Source organism: Melanaphis sacchari, unplaced genomic scaffold (genome assembly GCF_002803265.2).
Source record: "Melanaphis sacchari strain LSU unplaced genomic scaffold, SCAv2.0 Contig8_pilon_pilon, whole genome shotgun sequence".
Taxonomy (NCBI): domain Eukaryota; kingdom Metazoa; phylum Arthropoda; class Insecta; order Hemiptera; family Aphididae; genus Melanaphis; species Melanaphis sacchari.
Window position 1 is genome coordinate 992,958 of NW_020271635.1, and position 22,683 is coordinate 1,015,640.

The 22,683-nt window shown below is 23.0% G+C and overlaps 1 protein-coding gene across 1 annotated transcript in view; it reads right to left on the bottom strand.

The window, feature by feature from the left end:
• LOC112602478 overlaps positions 1–19,133 on the bottom strand; it is a 212,066-nt gene extending 192,933 nt beyond the window's left edge. The window contains exon 1 of the mRNA XM_025350571.1: positions 18,898–19,133. Within this exon, the coding sequence (XP_025206356.1) occupies positions 18,898–18,938 (41 nt within the window). The 5' untranslated portion in view covers positions 18,939–19,133. The remainder of the gene's footprint in view (positions 1–18,897) is intronic.
• Positions 19,134–22,683: the final 3,550 nt, after the last annotated feature.

Here is a 22,683-nt window from a genome sequence, read left to right on the forward strand (position 1 = left end):
TTACATACAACATTGACAGTTGATAATCTACCACAGCCACTTGGCAGTGAAGACACTGAGATAAAATAATAAAGTTTAAGTAGATACATAAATTTGAATACTTAAATTAAAAATAAAGTTTTTTTTTTAAGTAAAGTATTAGTACGAAAAACTAATAAATAATATTATATATTAACTTCAATACCCTTATGTATAATATACTAGCCATATAATATTATCTTTTATATATAGTTTATAAACTATTTACGTAGTAGATACATAAGTTAAATAATCTTTACTCAAAATAAATATTCAAATTTACTTAATTAGAGTAATTAGACTAAACAACACAATAATATTTATTTACAGTTATACATTATCACTTGAGTTTGATATTCCCACGAAAAATTTAGGTTATCTCAATTAACATGATTATTATTATTTTTTAAGTAAGCCAATGTAAAATAAAAAAATGCAATGTATAAATTATCAAGTAAAATTTTAAAACCAACAAACTACCAATAAAATATTTAATAATGTTACAACAATCTCTATTCTCAAATGCACCCAGTTTTAACAGTACTTAAATTTTCAGTCTTTAGCAATTGATAAGACATTACAAGTTCTAAACAATAAGGTTACCCACGTGCTCTTAAACAAAAATACTCAAATTAAAATCCACATTATAAACACTAACAATGCCTTATACTATTTATAGTCATAATATATACTTAATAATTTATAGATAAATCTATCAATAATCAAGTAAATGCAAAATTCTTTTATTTAGTTATAGTACCCATAACAGTTTATGTTTTCTACATATTATAATATAAAAATAAATATTTATTTTTATATTCGAATAAACTTTTTAAGTAGAAAGTTAAATTTAGTTTATTTGGTAAGATAATGCCTGAGACCATTTAACTGGGTTTATTTAAGAGGAAGTTAAAAACTTATAATAATTTAAAAACATTAAAAAGGAAAATTACAATAATTATTTTCTCAATTACGTAAATTTGATTTATTAAATTACTAAAATGTATTTGATTTCGGGATAAACCATACATGAAATTAAAAATATAATTGAATTACAATTTTCTTATATTACCAAAACTGAAGTGTAATTGAATAAAATATACATAAAATTGAAGTAAAAATCTTTTGATAATGTTACTATTGTTACTAACGGCATTAACTCTAAATATTTTATACATTTTTTAGTATTGAACTAATAACATTATGATATTATATATTTATCCACGTATCGTAAGTATTATTTAATATTACCCATAGTAAAATGTCTATTATTTACAGTTATAGTAAACTAAACACTTGTAGAATATACATAATTGCTTATAGTTTAAGACAAAATGTTTCACATTAAAGACGACATAACGCATATGATGACATAATATAATCACCAAATATATAACTATACAATATATATAACATGACACATTTTTACTCAATCGAAGCAATTTCATGCAGTTACTTTAATATTTGAGTGTGAATAAACCAACTATCATGCTTTAAGATAAATATAAAAAACTAACCTAATCTGCGTTTATACATCATTTTTTATTTAAGTTTTTCACATAATCATTAATCGTTTAAAAATTAAAATATCGTAAAAAATCGACGTATAAACACATGTAGCCGGTAAAATAAGCTTTATGTGGACACATGTAAGTATTATAATAGGTGAATTCATTATATATTTTAAAGTTAAAAGCACAGAATAGGTTACACTTAACTCAACTTTGTGAAATCAAGAAAACATACGCAGGTGTTATGTATTTAAATAATAAAAATTTTAAAAAAATTAATATGATTTTACCAAAATTGTATTTGGTAAAATATACCTTATAAATAGTCAATGTGTGCGGGCTGACACTAGAACAATAAACATACATAAGGCCCAGAAGGGAAAGATTAAATAAAACAAAACAAATTTTTTGAGACATATAACAATAGACTACTGAAATGGCTTACTGGCCGCAAAGCGCAAACTCCTCGGGATCTGTTTAATGTCTAACCATGTCCGATATAAAGAAAATATTATTATTTAAATAAATGCGTATACATTTCATACATATAATCACGTGTATGGTGTATATTGTGTTTTCGTAGTAGGAGCGAAGTCATTATTGCTACACGTGTAACCTGTAGACCACCAGCAGTGTTAGCCACTGAGACCCCTGTACCATCTGACTAATCACTTTAAACTAAAATATCGAACATCGACAAAAACAATAGTATAACATCATATCGATAATACAAATTTCGGTAAAGTGTATGTTATAATGTATTTAATACATTTCGAATAATATGTCATATCCATTTATAAACGATATGATGTATAGCACTAAAAATATATTTTTAATAAGATTTCATTTGATATATAAATTGAAACTTCAAATAAATCATGAATAATATTTAGAAATGATATACTAAAATAGTAGAAAAAATGCTGAATTGAAGACACTTAACGTAATATGTACATACATTTATACTACATATTTGATTTTTTACATAATTCATATTATTTATTATTAACAACTATACTATTTATTGATAAATAATAAAATATAAATAACATGAAAAATAAAAACTATTATTTTGTTAAGTTATTTAGCATAAAACAAGCTATTCATAAATTAAAATACAAAAATAGTTCAACATAACTTTTTAGGTGTTTATAGCATTTATAATAAAGTATTATAAGAAAAGTGTACTTTTAAATTTTTAATATATTTAAGTTGGTGGGAGTGTATAACCTGAAAGTAAACTATTTTTCTTTTAGTGAACCCTTGACGTCAAAATGTTTAAAGGTTAATGAACTTTTATGTTTTTGTTATTACTGTAATTATATTATGCTAATTTAAAATATGTATAAAACCACCATAACATAATATTTTTAAATTTTCTCATAAAAAGCTAAACATATATAAAAAATTTCAAAATACACCCGTTTTAACCGTGTTAATGAAAATATTAAACTATAAAAATAATAATTAGAAAATTCAGTTTTTTATATAATAGGTATCAAGTATTTGAATAGACCTCGTCTTTGAGTGGGTCATTGTAATCGACGTATTCACTATGAATTCAATAATATTTATTGCATACAAAAAGCCTTTTTTAGCGGAAACAGTATTCCTATTTCTAAGCATATTTTAAAATGTATTTATATTCTATCAATTTATTATTATATTATATTATATTATTATCTCGTTCTTACACGAGAGTGTAACAAATAGTTAATTAGTTTCTACAAATGTGATGTATTGATTTCTACACGAATATTAAGATGAAATGTGTAAGATCCTACATTGCAAAAAAAAATTAGTAAAAAAAAGTTTAAATATGTATTAAATACAAATATCATAAATAGATAAGTAATGATAATACAAAATAATAAAAATTATACAGTTTTACAAATTATTTTTTAGCAGAAAAACTTGAAAATTTAGCTATAACAGAATTTTATGATTATTTAATAGACAATTATATTTCAAATAATAATTTTTTCCCAAAAATGTGGGCTTGGAAATTTTTTGACAGAATACATACGAAAAATGCATGTGAAAGTTTTCATTCATATTTAAATTGAAATTTTTATCACCATCATCCACACATTTTTAAAATTATTGAAATTCTCAACATTTTTCAACTAAATAATATATATATCAAAATTAGAACCAAAAATAGTAATACAAAAACAAATATTAGTAAAAAATACGTTGAAAAATAAAATGTTATTAATAACAAATCTTTAAACTATACAACAAACAAAATTAATCAATACCATTATGTTAAATTTTTAAGTTTCAAAAATAAACCTCATAAAATTTAAAATATAATCACATCAAGCAATTTTTATTATTTTGTATTATCATTATCTATCTGTTTTAGAAATGTATTATACAATTTTTATTTTTATTTTTTTGACTTTATAATCACTTTAAGTAGGCACATTTAATATACTAATTTTAGTTTAATAATTAATATGGAATTTGAATTTTTTTTTATAAGAACTTAAACATATAATTTTTTTTTTGCTGCATACGCACCTTTCTTTACCATGTATGAACTTACATTCGTACTTGTTTCTTTCTTATAGGAACTAACATATGTATTTTTATTTTTATTTTTATTTTTTTTGATAGGTCTCGTATATTGTGTAAGAATTTACATTCGCCTATTTATTTTACTATTAGAGCTATGATCTTTAATAAATACAAATACATATATATTATGTAATACGGTATATTGAAACGTTAAACTAATTTTTACCATCGTATAAATTATATTATTCTAATTATTTTATATAAGTCAATACTCAATACCTCCATAAATTGAAAAGGTTTAGGTATATAGAATAAATAGTTTAAAATTTTAATATAAATATTTTTAAAATGTCGTTAGATGTAGAAAATGATATTATTAATTATAATGAAGTGGTCAAAATTTCTATGATAAATAATATATTTTGTGTGATAACCACATTCTATTGAGAATAAATTGTTATTATGTATTTAAATTCAATGTCATGAAAATCTTTGAACGATTGAGTTCATTAAGAATTATAGTACCTTTAAGCTAAACATTTTTTCTGAATTCTAGTAAAGACAATCTATGATCAATTGTGTATTAAACTATTAAAATTGTATACATTTTTAACTTGGTACAAATTAATTTGCAAATTTTTTCTATTTAAGAACTTATAGGTTATAAAAAATTTAATTATGTTTAGTAAAAGAAAAAAAATATTCGTTAAAAATCTTAAGTAATGTAACCAAGTTAAGACAGCAACTAGTTTAACAAAATAAACTAGTTTGATTCTATGTTAATTATTGATTATTTTCGTAGTATACCTACATGAATTTTTTATTGAATTACAAAAAAATCAATATAAATTCTATCAAAAACTAATGTTTCCTAAATATTTCCAATTTTTCATTTATTTTTTTTTCAAGTTTTTCGGAATCATTTAAAAAAAAATACTTAGAATAGTTTATTTTAAACCAACTTGATCAAATTTTTTATCAAAATCTACCCTTAAAGTTAAAATTTAAAACATTTTTAATGCTCCAAAAGATATTGATAGACAAAAAAAATATATCATTGTAATATTAATACATTATAAAATATTATATGTATAAAATACGAAATAAACATTTATTTATTAAGATTTAAACTAAAAAAAAAAAAAAACTTACTTCACAAAATATTTAATATTTTATTGAAATTTGTATCTGGATAATATGTAGATATTAATATTTTATTATTAAATGATATTCCTATTTAATATTTATTTTCAATTAAAATGGGAATTACTTTATATTCGTATATAACAAATTTTATTCGTTAAAATTTAAAAAAAATTATTTAACCCACAGCTATTTTAAAAAAACCTATTTTTTGTATAAATCTTTAATTCAACAGCAAGCAAGTTTTTAATATTATAGATACAGAAAAATCATCAATTTAAAAAAACTACAACGAAACATTCGTATTTTCAGGTAATTCAATTTTAACAAGAGAATTTATGAACACTAGACTCATCAGCCAAGAAAAGATGAATGAATTTCCGGTTTTTATGAATATAACAACATATAGAATACAAGTAATACTAGCTAGTCAATAATAAAGCTACTAAGTGACGTGATGCGATTTCTCGATACCCTGCACGTATATATGTTAGTTGTAGACACTATCAACCAAATGCCCCGCAACGACCGCTAAGTGCAATGCAGCAGGTTCATCGATCTCATGGTCGAAGGACAAGTGGATGTCACACGTTACCTATACCTACAATATTGCACGTAAATCTAATAGAACGATGTTAATGCAAGATAACAAGTAAATCATTTAAATTCGAGCATTTGTTTCAAACACAGTCAATAGAAAAATATGTGTGTTACTAAATATACTAATATAGGTATACATAGGTATACAATTATTGTTTTATTATTATTATTATATTATTATTTTAAAAAGTTTTCCGTATTAGAGACTCTAAATGATTATAATTATACAAAATATACGTTTATAATGTTTAAATAAAAGTTATTTTCTAAATACAATAAACATATTTAAGAGCACCTTATTAGAAATTAAAGTAATATAATGTTGTATTTTGAATGTTTATGAATTATACAATTATTATCATGATAAAAATAATAATATGAAAATCATTTTTTTTTTTTTTCATTTTTCCTAATATTGCAAAATCGTAATAAATTTGTATAAATACATACAATATTAAAATGCAAATACCAAATAATAGGGATTTTTGTATAATTTTATAAATTAATAAAGACATATTTTAGTACCAACTGATGAAAACTTGATTCAACTTCATAATTATTGATAAACGTAAATGTGATTATGTAATAATGATAATAATATACTATTTACTAAAAATTTACATCTTAAACAGCTAAGCTTTTATAATTTTTATGATAAAAAAATAAATATATTAATATTATTATTTTTATATATTTTAAGTATTTAAAAAAATATAATTCATCGTTGATATGGTACTTACCAAGTGAATATATATTAACTTTATGTCATCCAACAAACGTTTAAAATAATATGATATCAATTATATTAGTTTAATTAGTGAATAGATTTATCGGAAAGTATCTTTTATTGGTACCTGAAACAAAAAATAAATTAGATAATAGGTACAATAGATATTTTATACAGATAATATTAAGAACTTATAAATAGCCAATAGATTGATTGTATGCCGATGTCAATTTATATAAATAGATATTATTCATTACAAAATAACCATTAAATTAATACAGTAATTAATAATAGATTATATTTCTTCAATGTTTCATATAAATTGTTGATATTTTCTTTAAAAACAACCCAATGAAGTTTTAAAAATTGTGTACGTTAATATGTACATCTATATGCAGTAGTTGTTTACTAAAATATGCATGATGACTATAAAGTATTTTATTATAAAATTCATAGCTAAAACAGTGATTTTTATTTTTATTTTTACCGTTTAGTTCGAATTAAAATGCAAGGATTATTATTCAATATGATATCAACAATTGATATAACCTAAGACCTAAGTTATTATGATTTTAAGTCTTGAATTATTTTTCAATAATAAAATAAATAAAAATATATAGATACGTTTAAAATTCTAACCATATCATATTTTAATAAATATAGAAGTATTTTCTTAGTTTACCCACCCTTCTCTAATTAATCTCACAACAAACAACTAGTAGACAGGTGTTAATAATTATTGAAAAATAAATTATTGGTTATAAGCACTTGTATCCTCATAATGTTGCCTTTCACGGTCCATGGGCATCTAGTAAACAATAGCGGAACATATTTTATGTTTATCACTGCTGATAAGCTATAGTCGTTATAAATAAGGTCAACATGTAGATTGTAGATAATTTGGTAGATTATTTAAGTTTTAAATTGTTTGTATGATATACAAACTACACTATTAATATGTATTTTTTTAATAATAGGTATAAACAACTATAAAGAAAAATCTAAATTTTTAAATATTGTAGGGCATTTTTAAGTGATTAATTTTATTCAATAGTAAAAGTTTTAATGGTCTTCTTCGAATAATTATTTAAATTTGTATTGAATTTTAATTGAATAACATGGCACACCAATAGCCCTTATAATTTAATAGTTAGTGCAATATTTTTTTATTTTTTTTTGTTATGTAATATTTTAAAAATTAGTAATGTAGGATAATATTAAATAATGAGATATTTTGAGAATTCAAAGCCCGTATAGCCGTATTAAAAATAAAAAATATCAAATTAACATAATTCAAGTATAATATTTTACTGTCATAGGTTTTCTCGTCTAAACAAATTTTGTTGACGCGACAACACATAAAAACATTTACCTATTGCAAAATAACTATTAAAATTATCAACAGTTTTCTAAATATATTATACTAGTAACTAAGGCATTAAAATTATTCAAAATATTTCATTTATTGATAACTTAATATTCTAATTAAAACTGGTTTTATAAGTTGTCATACAAATTATTTACTTGCATAAATGTTGTAAGACAAAAACGTGACGAGAATAAATTAGAAAATAAGTAGGTAATAAAAAGGAAATTTCATGTACAATATTTAATTTATTATTTACTTTAAAGTTTTAAAATATTAAAATAGTACTTCAGTTTATGGAAAAAAAGTAGGCAAGCCTATATTTTTATTTCTCTATAGTTTATAGTAAATACAGAAATCATTTGGAAATCACAACCATGAAAGTTTTAGAAAAATGTCTTTTAAGTGTTTAAATTATTAAATTATATAGTAATTATTCATATATCGATAAGTTATACATACATATCTAAACTAAAATATATCATATAACTATAGTAACTTATAGTTAAAGTATTAAACAGTAAGCACATTAAACCTGTACAATTAACTTATTGCAATAGAAGTTTAAAAAAATCAAAAATAATAGTATACACCTATAGCGATGAATTCTAAGTGAATTGTTTCAAAATACTAAGCACATAACTAAGCAACACCTAACCTAACGTATTATGTATAAATGAAGTTTACAGCTATCAATCTAAAAATCCAACTGAAAAGTTTACTTTCTTACATTTTTTTTAGTTCCGACAAACAAACCACACTCGCATCCACATCCTTAAGTAATACCGATCTGTCCAACTCATATAATCTGTTCTTGGCAGCGTACAAGACTATTTACTATACGATAATAATAAACAAAACATTATATGATGACTCACGTATTTCTTTCATCAGACAAATTGTTCGTGTAATTGTTTATATTAAAATAACATGAAGTCATGAAAGTAATCATATACTTTTACATTACTATTTGATTTTTTTTTAAAGAATAGTAAAAAAACCAACAAAATTACGATAGAGTAGGTAATGGACATTATAGTCCTCAATATATTATTTCATTTAAAGTGGGCCCAGAGATTTTTATGAGTTAACAAACGGTCGATAATAGCATTAACGCCATTAACACACTTCATCAATAAACAACGTTTTTTAATACTGAATTATTTTTAAAAGTAATTATAAATTAATTTGTTATATTTTTCTTAATAACAAAAACAATATTGTAAATTTTATAAAAAGTATACTATATAGTATCAACATTAAAAAAAAAAAAATTTATAATCAAAAATACAGTTTAAATAGGTATAGATATATATTTGAATACTTTCCATGTCAACAAATAAAAACAAAACATAATATTGTATGAAGATAAAATAATATAATTAGCATATTAATCATTATTGATAATGTCTGTGGAGTATAAAAGTGATTCTTTCAACTTACCGAATATATTATATGATTAAAATATTATCCAATGAATGGAGTAACATAGATTATAATTAAATAGTCTTAATTAATCACAATGAGTTTACAGTTAACAGACCTATTATATGCAAATTTTTTAATTAAAAATTAACATTTGATATTTTGATAACACATACTTAAAAAACTACCAAACATATCTTTTAATAAACAGAGTATATCCCATAGTCGTTTTTACTATAATTAAAAATATCGTAAATACAAATATATTTTTTAGTTAAAATTATAAGATTAATTTATTATAAAATCATGAAAATATATCAATTATTAAATAGTTGAAGATTCATTAAGTTTTAAATTTAATATCTTACGCAAAAAAATATAGAATAAGATTTATAAGAGCTTTTACTGAAAATTAAAAAAAATGGTGAATTAGTTCTTAAGATTTAAAAATATCAAAAATCCATGGACATAATTTAAGCTTTAAACGTAGACAAAATTGGATATTTATACGAAAAATATTGATTTTTAGTAATTTTAATTTAATTTAATAAATATTGTCTGTAGGCACTTCAATGGATATGCTTAAGCAAGTATGGGATGAATTTTACTATCGATTAGATTTTATTCGTATATCTATAATAAAGGAAATCATATAAAACACTGTATACGTATCATATCATAAATTGCATATGATATTTTTTTTATTCAGTGTTTTAAGGTATCAATTATTGCTATAAACCTAAAAACTTAAAACATATAACTCATTAAAATCGAATAAATAGTTTTTAATAACCTTAGCTATAGATTAATAATAAATATTATTACATCTAAGTACCATAGAACTTAAATATTTTTATTTAATTGTTATCTTATTGAAATTAATCACTTAACATTTTTTTTTTTTTTTAATTAGTCCTTAAAAATTCAAAAATATTTATTTGATATTATGTTTATTTATTTAATTTATTATACTTTAAGGTTTGAAATTTAATAAATCCTCTAATATACATTCTCATTCAATATTAAAAGCCTAAATATTAACACACAAAAATAAGGAATTGGTTTTTATAAATATATAAATGGTAAAACTTGTTTTAAGAAAATACATACATATTTACGTATAGATTATATTGTATACACTAGATTTTTAATCAATCAACAAAGTTAACATGAAAAAAAAAATACATGTTTAAATATTTTCGAACTGGTTAATATAATTTAATTTAAAAAATTGAGTTTTTCTAAACGTTTTTTCCGATACCTCTGGGAAAAAATAAACTTTATAAATTTGGTTTGAACTGTAAAAGGTTTTTAATTTTTTAGAATCAAGCAAATTTGCATAATAATTATTATTTCTTGCGATAAACAAATAACTATTATATATATATATATATATATATATATATGTATATGTGTGTATGTGTAATTATATAAAACCTCTTCAACCGTCAAACTATAACCGATCTAAAGTAACGATATAATTGATATTATTTTATACAATATACCTAATAAACTCACATTTTAAATACATTATGTAATATAGGTACGTACCTATATAATATATAACCATTTATAATGGAGATTAGTATACGAATTGTTAGTGTTTCTATGAAAAACTGGTTCTAAATACTGCTCAATGTTTATTATCATATTTACACTATTGCATTAAAATAACTTTAAGGTCGATTATAATGCTATACGCAATATGAGTAGGTATACAATAACTTACTAAAGCCATTAATTTAAAAACGATCAGCTGGCAACAGTGCACGTTAATTCACCTGTATCATAGTTGTACGTATCATCCAATCGATTCAACCGGTTTTAAAATACATTTTTATTGAAAATATATTTTCAAAAAAATAAAAATAAAAATAAAATCTAATGCAATTAGTAAAATTATTAAATTTATGTTATTATACAGTTTAATGGCCAACGTAATTATTGAGAAAAAAATAACAAAATAACATATACAGTTTAGCATATTAATTTCAATCCGCTAACTTCAATTTCTTTAATTTCATAAGTACCTATCATCAATTGATAGGTATATACAATAATGATTGAAATTTACATCACGGTAATAGAAAATGGTAAAATTAATTTATAGTGTTTGTTTTGGACAACAACAAAATGTATCCAATAGTATATAACATACCAATAGATACTTATTAATTATTAAATTATGCCACATAATATTTAACCTATTTTTTCAAAACTAATATTTATAAACAACAACAAATAGTATAAATTATTTAAAATTGCATACAAATGAAAAAAAAATCTGTCAAAGATAGTTTTCTTTAAACTCGATATTAAGAAATTATAAATATCTTCAGCTATAATTGGCGTATGCAGTTAATTATCACACCAGTAACTCTTTTTTAACCACTTTTTATTACCCCCATCGTATGTATATAATGCCTATACAGTACACTAGTATTTAAAATTTAAATATCGAACCACGAAATATAATTCTCTATGCTAAAATTTTTATACTTTAAAAACAGGGACATTAAACATAAAAATAAGACTTTGTCAAAGTGTATAATAATTTAAATAAGTGCAATAAGCAAAAATGTTGTTTAATATTCAAAGTATACCTATTTTAGAAGGGAAAAATTTTAAAATAAAGAAAATTCTAACACATTACACACGTACCTACTTATACAGCGCTATAAATTAAATTGTACTCAAAACACAGCATTAAGAATAAACCTATCTCTAACTCGAGAAGGAATGTAAAAAAAATAAATTACACACTTCTGCAATGGACATGTGCCAAATGTTTTATTAATAACATGTGCATCATTTGGCACAAGTCATACTATAGAAATCTAAAATAATAAATAGTAAAATGTAGCAATGACATTTTAATTAGTAACTTTTTTTTAATATTTTAAATTCACCTTGCGTTCTATTCATTATCACACTTAACTAAAATACCATCATTTAATTTTTTTTTTTTTTACTTTATTGTATTATTGAATAAATGAATTATTACATTAATAAATAATTATAAATTTTTTAACATTTATATAATCAATATAACGAGCTCTATTAATTAAAATGTATGAACTCAAAAACTAAAGGTAAAATGATTAAATATAATCATATTATAATGGTTTATCGATATAAAACAAACATATAAGCTTAAGTTATTAATATTTTTCAAACTTCAAAAATATCACTGAATGTAATAACAAAATGTATAACTATATTAAATTCTCCTTATTTAAATTATTCTTATATACAATGTTAAATAGGTACCTACGCAATATATAATGTAATTGATACAACTTATGTGTATATGCTTCAAGTTACACTATAAAGTTAAATAAAATCAATATATAACTAAATAAATTTTTCACTTCGCTTAGAATTTAAAATATCAAATATCATTTTCAATAAAATAATACACATAGGTACATGTTTAGTATATAAAATAGTATTTAAATTCATTTTGAACATCTATTTATTAGGTTTAAATAAAACACTGTTATGAGCACTATGTAATATATTTCATAATACAGTGCCACCAAGTAATTTTATAAAATATAATATTGCATCAGTTAATTTTAAAGTTATAATTTTTACCTTTTTATTTTTAGCTAAATATCATATTCTTCTTTTAAGAAGTGATTTAATCATAAGGTTTTCTTTGTAATATATTTTAAAAGCCGCTAACTATTAAATGTATTTACAGCGCTTACACAACATTAGATTATAGATATTTGATAAACGATGAACTTACGAGAATTAAACACCCACACAACACGTCATAACGAATTGCTATTGTGTACAAAAACCTTTGCTAACAGTAAAATTAAATTATTTGCTGGGTCCAGAATCCGGATAAAATTAACATAGAACAAGAATTCATATATTCATGCATAACATGAAGAAAAAGGGTTAATCTTATCTACATAAAGTTATTACTTTTAAATCATTGATAAACCAATAAACCCGTAGTGTTATGATTTTTATTTTGCACTATCAGATTAGATAACTGAATGAAAAAGATACAATAAATTCCAAATGCGATTTATATTGTATTCATACTCTTATGAATATTTATGTAATAATTTTAGATTATAAATATATAAATTCAGGCGGAGAATTCCACTAAACGAGAATATATAGTAAATTCGAGTGTTATAGTTTAGCACTAACAAAAAAATAAATAGTTTTCATGGATAAATAATTTCAATTGACACGACTCATTAAAAATACTTAACTATTTAACTGTTATTTTTTATTTTTTATTTATTTTTTTTTTTTTTGAGATTTAGATCTAGAAAAATATAAATGATTTATAGTACTATAAATAACAAAATAACAAAATCTGTCAGCTCATAAGTTATGTTTTGAATAACATTCTAATCTATAACTATTTAAAATTATTAATTATATATTTAAATAATAACTGATCGTTAGTGTTATTTTCTATGTGTTTTTAGTGTTGTTTTTTTATAAAATTTCAAATCAATAACGAAACCATTAACCGGGTTGTATCAATGCAATCGTATTTTACATATATAATTGATAAAAATTCGTAAGTAAAGCTACCGATGTTTTAAAAATAAAAACTTGATAAGAACATGAGCTAAACAAATTTTTATCATGGCATAAATACAATCAAAATCCATTAGTAAATTATCTTATGCATAAGGTACAACTAGTGAGAAAAAACAACTACCTAATAAGTAACATTTTTTGAGCTGCTAAAAAATTCAAATTGGTATAACTAATGTCAAATAACACCGTTTAAATACCCATTATGTTTCATATCAAAACAAAAATGGATACAACCTGACCTAGTTATTTTTGGAGGTCACGGGGAGATCAATAATTCGTTTCGCAAACCTACACCATAATTCGCGAATACAATAAGTCTCTAAATAAAATGCGTCACAGTCCTTAAATAATCAAATATTATCTAGAAAAAACTTAATATTTTTAACTTATTAAAAATTCTTGTTCAAAATATACATAAAGATATTTTAGGAATATCAGAAATATTATTTTTAATGAGGTTTTCATAAAAATTACAGTAAAATAGTTTATGAATATTAAATGTTACTATAAATAAAATTACTATTATATAAAACTACTTATTATATTGACTAATTATTTTGTATAATAAAATATAATACCAAATTTAATAAATATTTCTACTCATATTCTAAAACATTATAACGTAGTAGAAACGCTTTTGCATGACTTCTGAATGAATAAATTTTAAATCATGTAATGAAAGCACTTAGTATATTACTATGTTTATTCGATTTTTATATTTAATAAATACGTATGATTTATAACTACATTTCAAATAATTCAAAAAATCACTTCGTTGTAGCAACTATAAAAATCATAATTCTATTACAAAATATATTCTATATCATGTTTTTTAAACTATAAGAAATATTTGGTATAAACTATTAATAAACTAAATTTGAAGTTATTAATTTTTGACTTATTAAAATTAATTTAAAATTAAATTAAATTAAAACGGTCTTATTTATCATGAATAAATTAAAATTATCTTAAAGAGTAAAGTTTACAATATTTTTAAATTCTGAATAAAATGAAAAATATTTGGTTTTATAAAATGTTTTTGATATGAATACTGAATATAAATGGCCATGAAGTTGCATATGTAATTTTAAAGATATGTACATTTTTGACAGTTATTCTTTGAAAGGATATCAGCCAAATAGGTTTCATTTTGAATCAAATATGTTTGACACACTATACTGTAACGAAATGAGCAAAGCGAGAAAAGTTTATAATCAAAAGTAGTATAATGCATTATCAGTTATTGATAAAAAATATTATTAAATAATAATATATAAATAATTCAAATAACTATATTATGTATAAATTAAAGGGTGGTTGAATAATAGTGGACCTAAAAAGTAAAAGAAACTGTTATATTAAATGTTTGCTAGTATTAAAATTTCAATTGTGAGCAAATCACTTAAAACAAAAAAATTGAAGCATCTAAGCATGATGATAATAAAATATAAAAAGAATAAAAACTTGAAAAAAATAAATAAAAGAAAAAATTGTAAACAGAAAATAGTGAACTAAGGGATTTCAATCATTAAGTGGTATAGCAATAACACACTATAAATCAAGAAACAATATTTTAAACATACATTTTATAATTTTTTTAATACAAGTCCTTTTGCAGATACCTAACTATCTTTAAAATATAACACAAATAGGTGGCTTAAACTTAAAAAAATCTAATACTTATTATCTTATCTAATTTCATTCGTCTGAGTTTTGGTATCGATATTTACTCAATATTTGACTCATTAAAACGTTTAATTAATGTAAGTATTAATTAAATCCAATAGACCAGGGGTCTCCAAACTACGGCCCGCAGGCCGGATGCGGCCCTCGAATAAGTTTTCACCGGCCCGCCAAATAACGGAAAATATTCTAAAAATATATATACCTAGTTTTCATAGTCGTTATCGCGCGCACGAGCAATTATCAGCTGTATTAGCTGTAATTTATAAATTATATACGAAAATTAAATGTATTCATACATTTTAACCCGCTAAGAGCTTTTTTTATTTTATGTGGCCCTCGGATAAAAAAAGTTTGGAAACCCCTGCAATAAACCATAATAATTATGTTTATTAAAAAACAATCAAGAGAAACAATGTTTTTAATAGTATATATGTATGGCATAAAATTTTTAATTTTATTAAAAATTTGACATTCAAATATTATATTAATGTATATTAATAAATAATGGGTATTTTGTTTTCCATGTGTTAAAAAAAATAAATAAATGTTAACTTCGATCACAACACTAAATACCTATTATAAATACATGCAATTATTAACTCTAATAACGAAAATATATATCCACCTTAAATCTTATATTGTCACAACTATTTTAAGTTAAAATAGCTAACATTATTTGCTTGAATAACAGTAACTTGATTGCTTTTATACTGCATATTTATTATTTTTTTATATTATAAATGTACACGTTTAATAACTACCCATACAGTTATACATATATTTCAATTAATTTCAAAATAAATAATTAATTTATCACGGTGACTGCACACAGAGCACAGTATGTATAATTGTAATTTGTATTAACTTTCTATACCCGCTTTTAAATCATTTAACTTTTTTATATTCTACATTATTTACTAATAAAACTTTAAAAAAAAAAAAAATAACGACTTTATTTTTTAATATTTTATTGTAAAAAAATCATTGATCATAATATTTATGAATTTGACTGTGACTACAAATTTATAGCATAAAATGTACGAGTATAATTCTTTATTGATTGACAACACACATATAATACTAAAATGTACCAGAAATTTTAATCTCTAATTATTTTATTATTAATTATTATTAGAATTTGTGTAAATTATATAACTATATTTTAATGAAATATTATACTATTATGTACCAAGAAGATTATTTGACTAACACAAACCTACAAAATATAATAGTACAACTTGTATTTCTTTGCAATATAAGTATAATATAGAACCTTACTAAAATATATTAATTATTTATTAAATTAAGGCTGTTTTAAAATTAACTAAACATATTAAAACGTTATACCTATATGATACGTAATTTCTGAAAATTCGACTTTCATTTAGATCACAATTTTAAACTTGTCAATATATCAATTCGTATGCATACACGAATACAGCTTATTATACTTCAGGTAGCTAGTGTAAAATTATTGTTACCCGATTTAGTTGAACATCTATGCCCTGTGGCCTATATTAATAACTTTATTTTATAATATTTTTTTTCTTATTTTTACATTTTATTATTGTTTTTTTTAAGGTACTAATTAGTACTTATTTATACTTTAAATATTTTAATACTAATAAGTTGATAACAATTTAAATCCAATCTTGTATGATGTGTCTCATATTTATACCTACACTATTATAATTTAAGTTAACATGAATGCTGCACTTAAAACCTATGCCATAATATTATTATACGTTATCATTAACTTTTTTATTACAAATAAAATTTAAAATCTAGGATAATTTTAATTTTTTTTAAGCTAATGTTTTACATTTTAAATAAAAAGGATTTTTTCTTAACCTAAAAGTAGCTTAATCATACAAAGTAGCAGACACTTATAAACAAAATTAAATGAAAAATTAAACTTTTACTATAAAACAGATAATCTGTACCAACTACCAATAAACATAACAACTCTAAACTAAATTCTATTAAATTCAGAATACTCTAGATTTAAAACCAATAAAATATAATTATTAAATAATATCGTAAAAATCAATGTTTAATTCCAAAATAGAAATTATCTACCTATTTAAAACTTCAGATATTGAAACGACTAGAATAACAACAGTTTGATATTAAATAAGTTGTACTTACCTACAACCTTCTAATATTATCTATAAATTATTAAACAATATGTCAGTATAAGAGATACACACAAATTATTATTTAAAATCAATCACACATTTATTATGATCCTAAAATGTAATTAGATATTTTATATCCTAATTATATTATGAAATAATTTATTATAAATTGAAAAATATTAGTTTCAACATGGATTTATTGAGATTTATAAAAGTTAAGTTGTCAATAAGTAAATTGTAATATTGCTTATAATAAATACTACTATAAGGTTATAAAAATTTACAATTTTAGTAAGTAATAATTACGACTTGTTTAATATTCTACTTCAAGAAATAAAATATTTACGTAAATACACTATAAATGTATACATTTTAAACACGATCAAATAGTTTTAGCAGTGCTATATGTATACGTATAATAATAACAAAAATATCGTTTAAAATAAAATTAAAAGCACTTATAATTAATTATAAGTAAAATGTACAATCTACAGTCTGTACTTGGATTCTCCTAATATGGGATACGCAAAAACATTTAAATACTCAAATATTTAGTTAGATTTACAAAAAATTGGATTAATTGTCGCATTTTTGAAAACTATTCAAAGTATAAATTGTTTGCAGGATTAAATTTTTTTTCAAAAATATTCTAAATGTAATAAAAATTTTGGGAAACGTCATAAATAAATAAAAAAAAACATAAATATAATTTGAAAAAAAAATTTTAAGTGCTAAAAAAATTTGTGTATAATATAAATATTCAGTCATAAAATTTAGAGTCCTGATTTCGATCAAAACAAATTTCGTGACAAGTTTTAGCGCAGAAATTTCTTACAGATTTATAATTTTTAATAACATAATAATAATAATAATAATAATAAAACAGAAAACGATAGTACACCGTTATAATGATTTTTTTAACACTCAATATTCTCTACAATTATTTGTATACAGGCGAACCTATTAACGTAACGACTTTGAAAGGCCATTGGGAAAAGCACAATTCGACCAAATTTTTTTTTTTTTTTGTGACCTGGGCTAAAAATCACATTCATCTACTAATAATAATTGTACTGTTTTCTTAACTTTCGATACGATACAATATATTATATCTATAGACACCACGGCAGGTGGCAGTAATTATAAAATGGTAGTGATAATACGTGATAACAAGAAACACACCTGTTTTTGGGCTTCCAGCGTTTTTTGAAAACTCCCAGCATTTTTTTGGATCCGGCACGAAGACGGTTTGGACGGCAATAGTTTAATATACGGTTCACTTCATACCGCAACGTCCGAGGAAAACGCACAACGCACTTAACGAATGCGGCAAATACGGATAAAATGCAAAAAAAGACAAAAACGACGAAACGGGAAGACGCGCGTGACGACCGACGGAAAGCGGTTGACTGAAGACGGAAAACGCGGCACTCACATGACAGTGGACGCGATCCGCGAACCGCTGCGACGGGTGGAGGGAGAACAGCTGTTCAATCGACCGAGTGCGCGCTCGCTCGCTGGCTTATGTATTATGCGTTTGCGTGTGTGTAAGCGCCGTGTGTCTCGTGGAGGCGAACCGGCGTCGTACATGAAACAGGGAAAGGCAGAGGCGGCTATACACAGCTCTGTCTGCCCGTCCGCCGCGAGAGTGGGTTGATCACCGTCCGAAACACACATATACGAACACACACACACACACACACACGATCATCGGGCCAAAGGGTCACGCGAAAAGATCGGTCTCTTTCACGGGACGGGTGACGGGCGGCGATGGCGACGTTGGCCGGTCAAACGCGTTTTTGGCGGTCACGTCAATATATAAATACAGCATAATATTATTTTATGTTATAGAAAAGACTTTTTGTTGTGTGTAACTCATTTTGCTTTAGTGCCACCCTCCCCCCCCAACCAAAAAAACTATAAAATTATTACGATTCATACCGCACTCACTTATAGCCACTATCAGCTAACTATATTATAATATACTCAAAAGTTTCTCCTCCCCTAATACGACAAACATTATACACCCTAATATTGTACAGAATTATCATTGTGCGTACATATACTTACCACTCGGTATCAACGTGTCGACTATATTCTATATACGATGATACCTCAGGAGTGTCATTTTAGAAGGAGGGGATCAGGATGTACAGTTGCATCCTTTATTTTTAAAATAGTAATAATTGACCTGCGCCCTAATGAGATAATGTTTAAAATTAAATCTTGTTTAATGGTATTTTCATTGTTATATTAATGCGATAATTCCGTACATGCAACCTATATAAAGTATGGAAATAATTGAAAGCAGGATTATGTACATAATCCTTTTTTTGGGCTCATAATTTTTTAGCATCACATCTAATGGTAGACGTGAAATTTCAAAATACAAAACTTATTCCTTCACCTAGATATCGCGAGATACATATTTTAATGGAAAAAAAAAAAACAGTTTTTCGGAGCCTTTGGTTGTAAAATTTTCGAAAATCACATTAATAATTACATATAAAAGTAGAGTGACATGTCATAATACGTTCTAGCTTATTTCTAACAACTTTTTAATATTTGTAATATCCTACTACCTGAAAAATTGCATTAAATAATTTTTTTTTAAAAGAAACCATCCAAAAACAACGGTGGACCATTTTCGAAAAAAAATTTTCTTTTTTTTGTGCTTATTATTTTTCGGCATTACATTTAATGGTGGATATGGAGTTTCGAAATTCAAAACTTTTTCCTTCACCTAAATATCGTATGAAACTTTTTTTTTTTTTTTTAAACGGTTTTTCGGTACCTATTTTGTTGTAAAATTATCGAAAATTATATAAATAAGTACATGAAAAGGTAGAGCGACTTTTTACTTAACATTATAGCTTGTTTTCAACAAATTCACAAGCACCTTAGAGTCTAAAAGAGACGAATTCTTAGGTTTTTAACAAAAAAAATCAACAGGTAACTGTAGGCCGTAAGCAAAAAAAAATTATATATTTTTACTTTTTTTATGGCATGTCATCTTATGACATTAGGTACTATAATTATTGTTAATGATTGAATTTGAAATGTGCGATCAAAAGTATAAGTAGTATAACGTAAAATGTATTTTACAAATTAATGCTAGAACCTTTTTAACATATTTTTTACCATAAATTACCTGATTCTTTCGAGATATCTCAATCGAAAACGATATACCGATGTCCAATATCTAAAGTGATACTCATATAAAAATTGTAAACATTTTTTTGGGAGGATGTTTTTGTAAATACTTATTTTTTCCATTCATTAGTTCTTTAGACTAATATATTAATTGTAAACTTTCAATATTTAAGTATAATTTTAACAATAACTACTATGATGACTTTAATATTTTTTCTTATTCTGTATTTTAATCTAATTTTCTTTAAAAATATTAAAACCAAAACTGAAATCCAAATTCAAATAATTAAAGTTTAAAAACTTAACTGAAAACAGAATCAAAACATTTTAAAGGTTCTAAACTCAACTGGCTGCTATTTATTTATCATATAATGGCTATACTAGCAGAAGCCAATAATATTTATCTATAATACAAGAAAATAATATTCATTGTTAGCAAAATAAATTTTAAAAAGACATATAAAACGTAGGTACCAACTATAATTATCTAAATTTTGAAAGATGAAGACAGCGAACGCCTTAAAAAAAATTGTAGTTAGAAGATAAGTATTTTATCTCATTGTCTAGATGCCACCCCCTTCCAATAAATATGAATACCAATTTAATATTTCTATTCATGGGAAGATGTTTCCAAACACTTATTTTATAAATAAATTTACATATTACTTTCACGTGACTGTCACAAAATGAATAATGTTTTTTTTTTTTTTTTAAGAATAATATAATCATTATATTTCAAAACTACAATTAACTTGACACATTATTTTTGATTAATTAAGAATTATATTTATGACTACATAACAATCAAATTTAATGGCATAATCATGGTGTTTAAGTTAGATGCAAATGCTTAGTACATATTTTTATTGCATCAAAAGATATATGTTAAAAATTTAGAAAATATATTTATTATATATATTATATTATACTGAATGATTTAAAATGTATGTTATAGCCATTTTATTATATAACTGAATATTCAAAAATATTTAAAATAGAAAAAATGTATATTTTTTTTTTTTTATTGACAAATTATCTTTATATTTTATATATTTACAATATTTCCTTAAAAGTGAACATTTGTCCCAAGTCGTTTTGGGGATCAACTTAAAAAATTCCAAATGGAAACTTCTTCGGTTTTTGCAAATATAATTTGAAGACATCTATATACCATCTATATATTAGTGATTTAACAAAGTTAATTAATGTAATACGTATGTAGTATGCAAGTTTTTTAAAATTGTATTCCAACCACACGTTGTCAATTAGTTAAATAAATGGTAGCGTCTCTCTTTTCACATGTGCAGTTAAAATGCAATTATTTTTAATTATTTAAAAACTTAAAATCGCCTTCAAACAAAAAATTATGAAATAATTAATACTGTTCAATCAATATAATGTATTTAAAAAAACATCTTCATATTATGTTTACAAAACACAATGAATATTATTCCATTTGAGTAACTAAAGGTTACACCCAAATCTTCCCCCTTAAATATTATAAAAATATATAAAATGTTTAAATCATTTTAGACGTTTCTAAAACTATATAAAAAAATGTCTTACATTTTTCTTTATTTTTAATATTTATATGATAAAAAAGCTAAATATCTATATTGATTATTCTTATATACATATTCCTTGTATCAATAAAAAAAATATACAAAAACTTTGAGTAAATATTGATTTTGTATTCAGATCTCACTCTGAGTTCTCTTAGAATAATATTCATAATATAATATAAGTGTTTATAAATATATCAGATCAAAATTTTGTACAATTATGATTACTTTACGAAAAAAAAATAACGAAGCT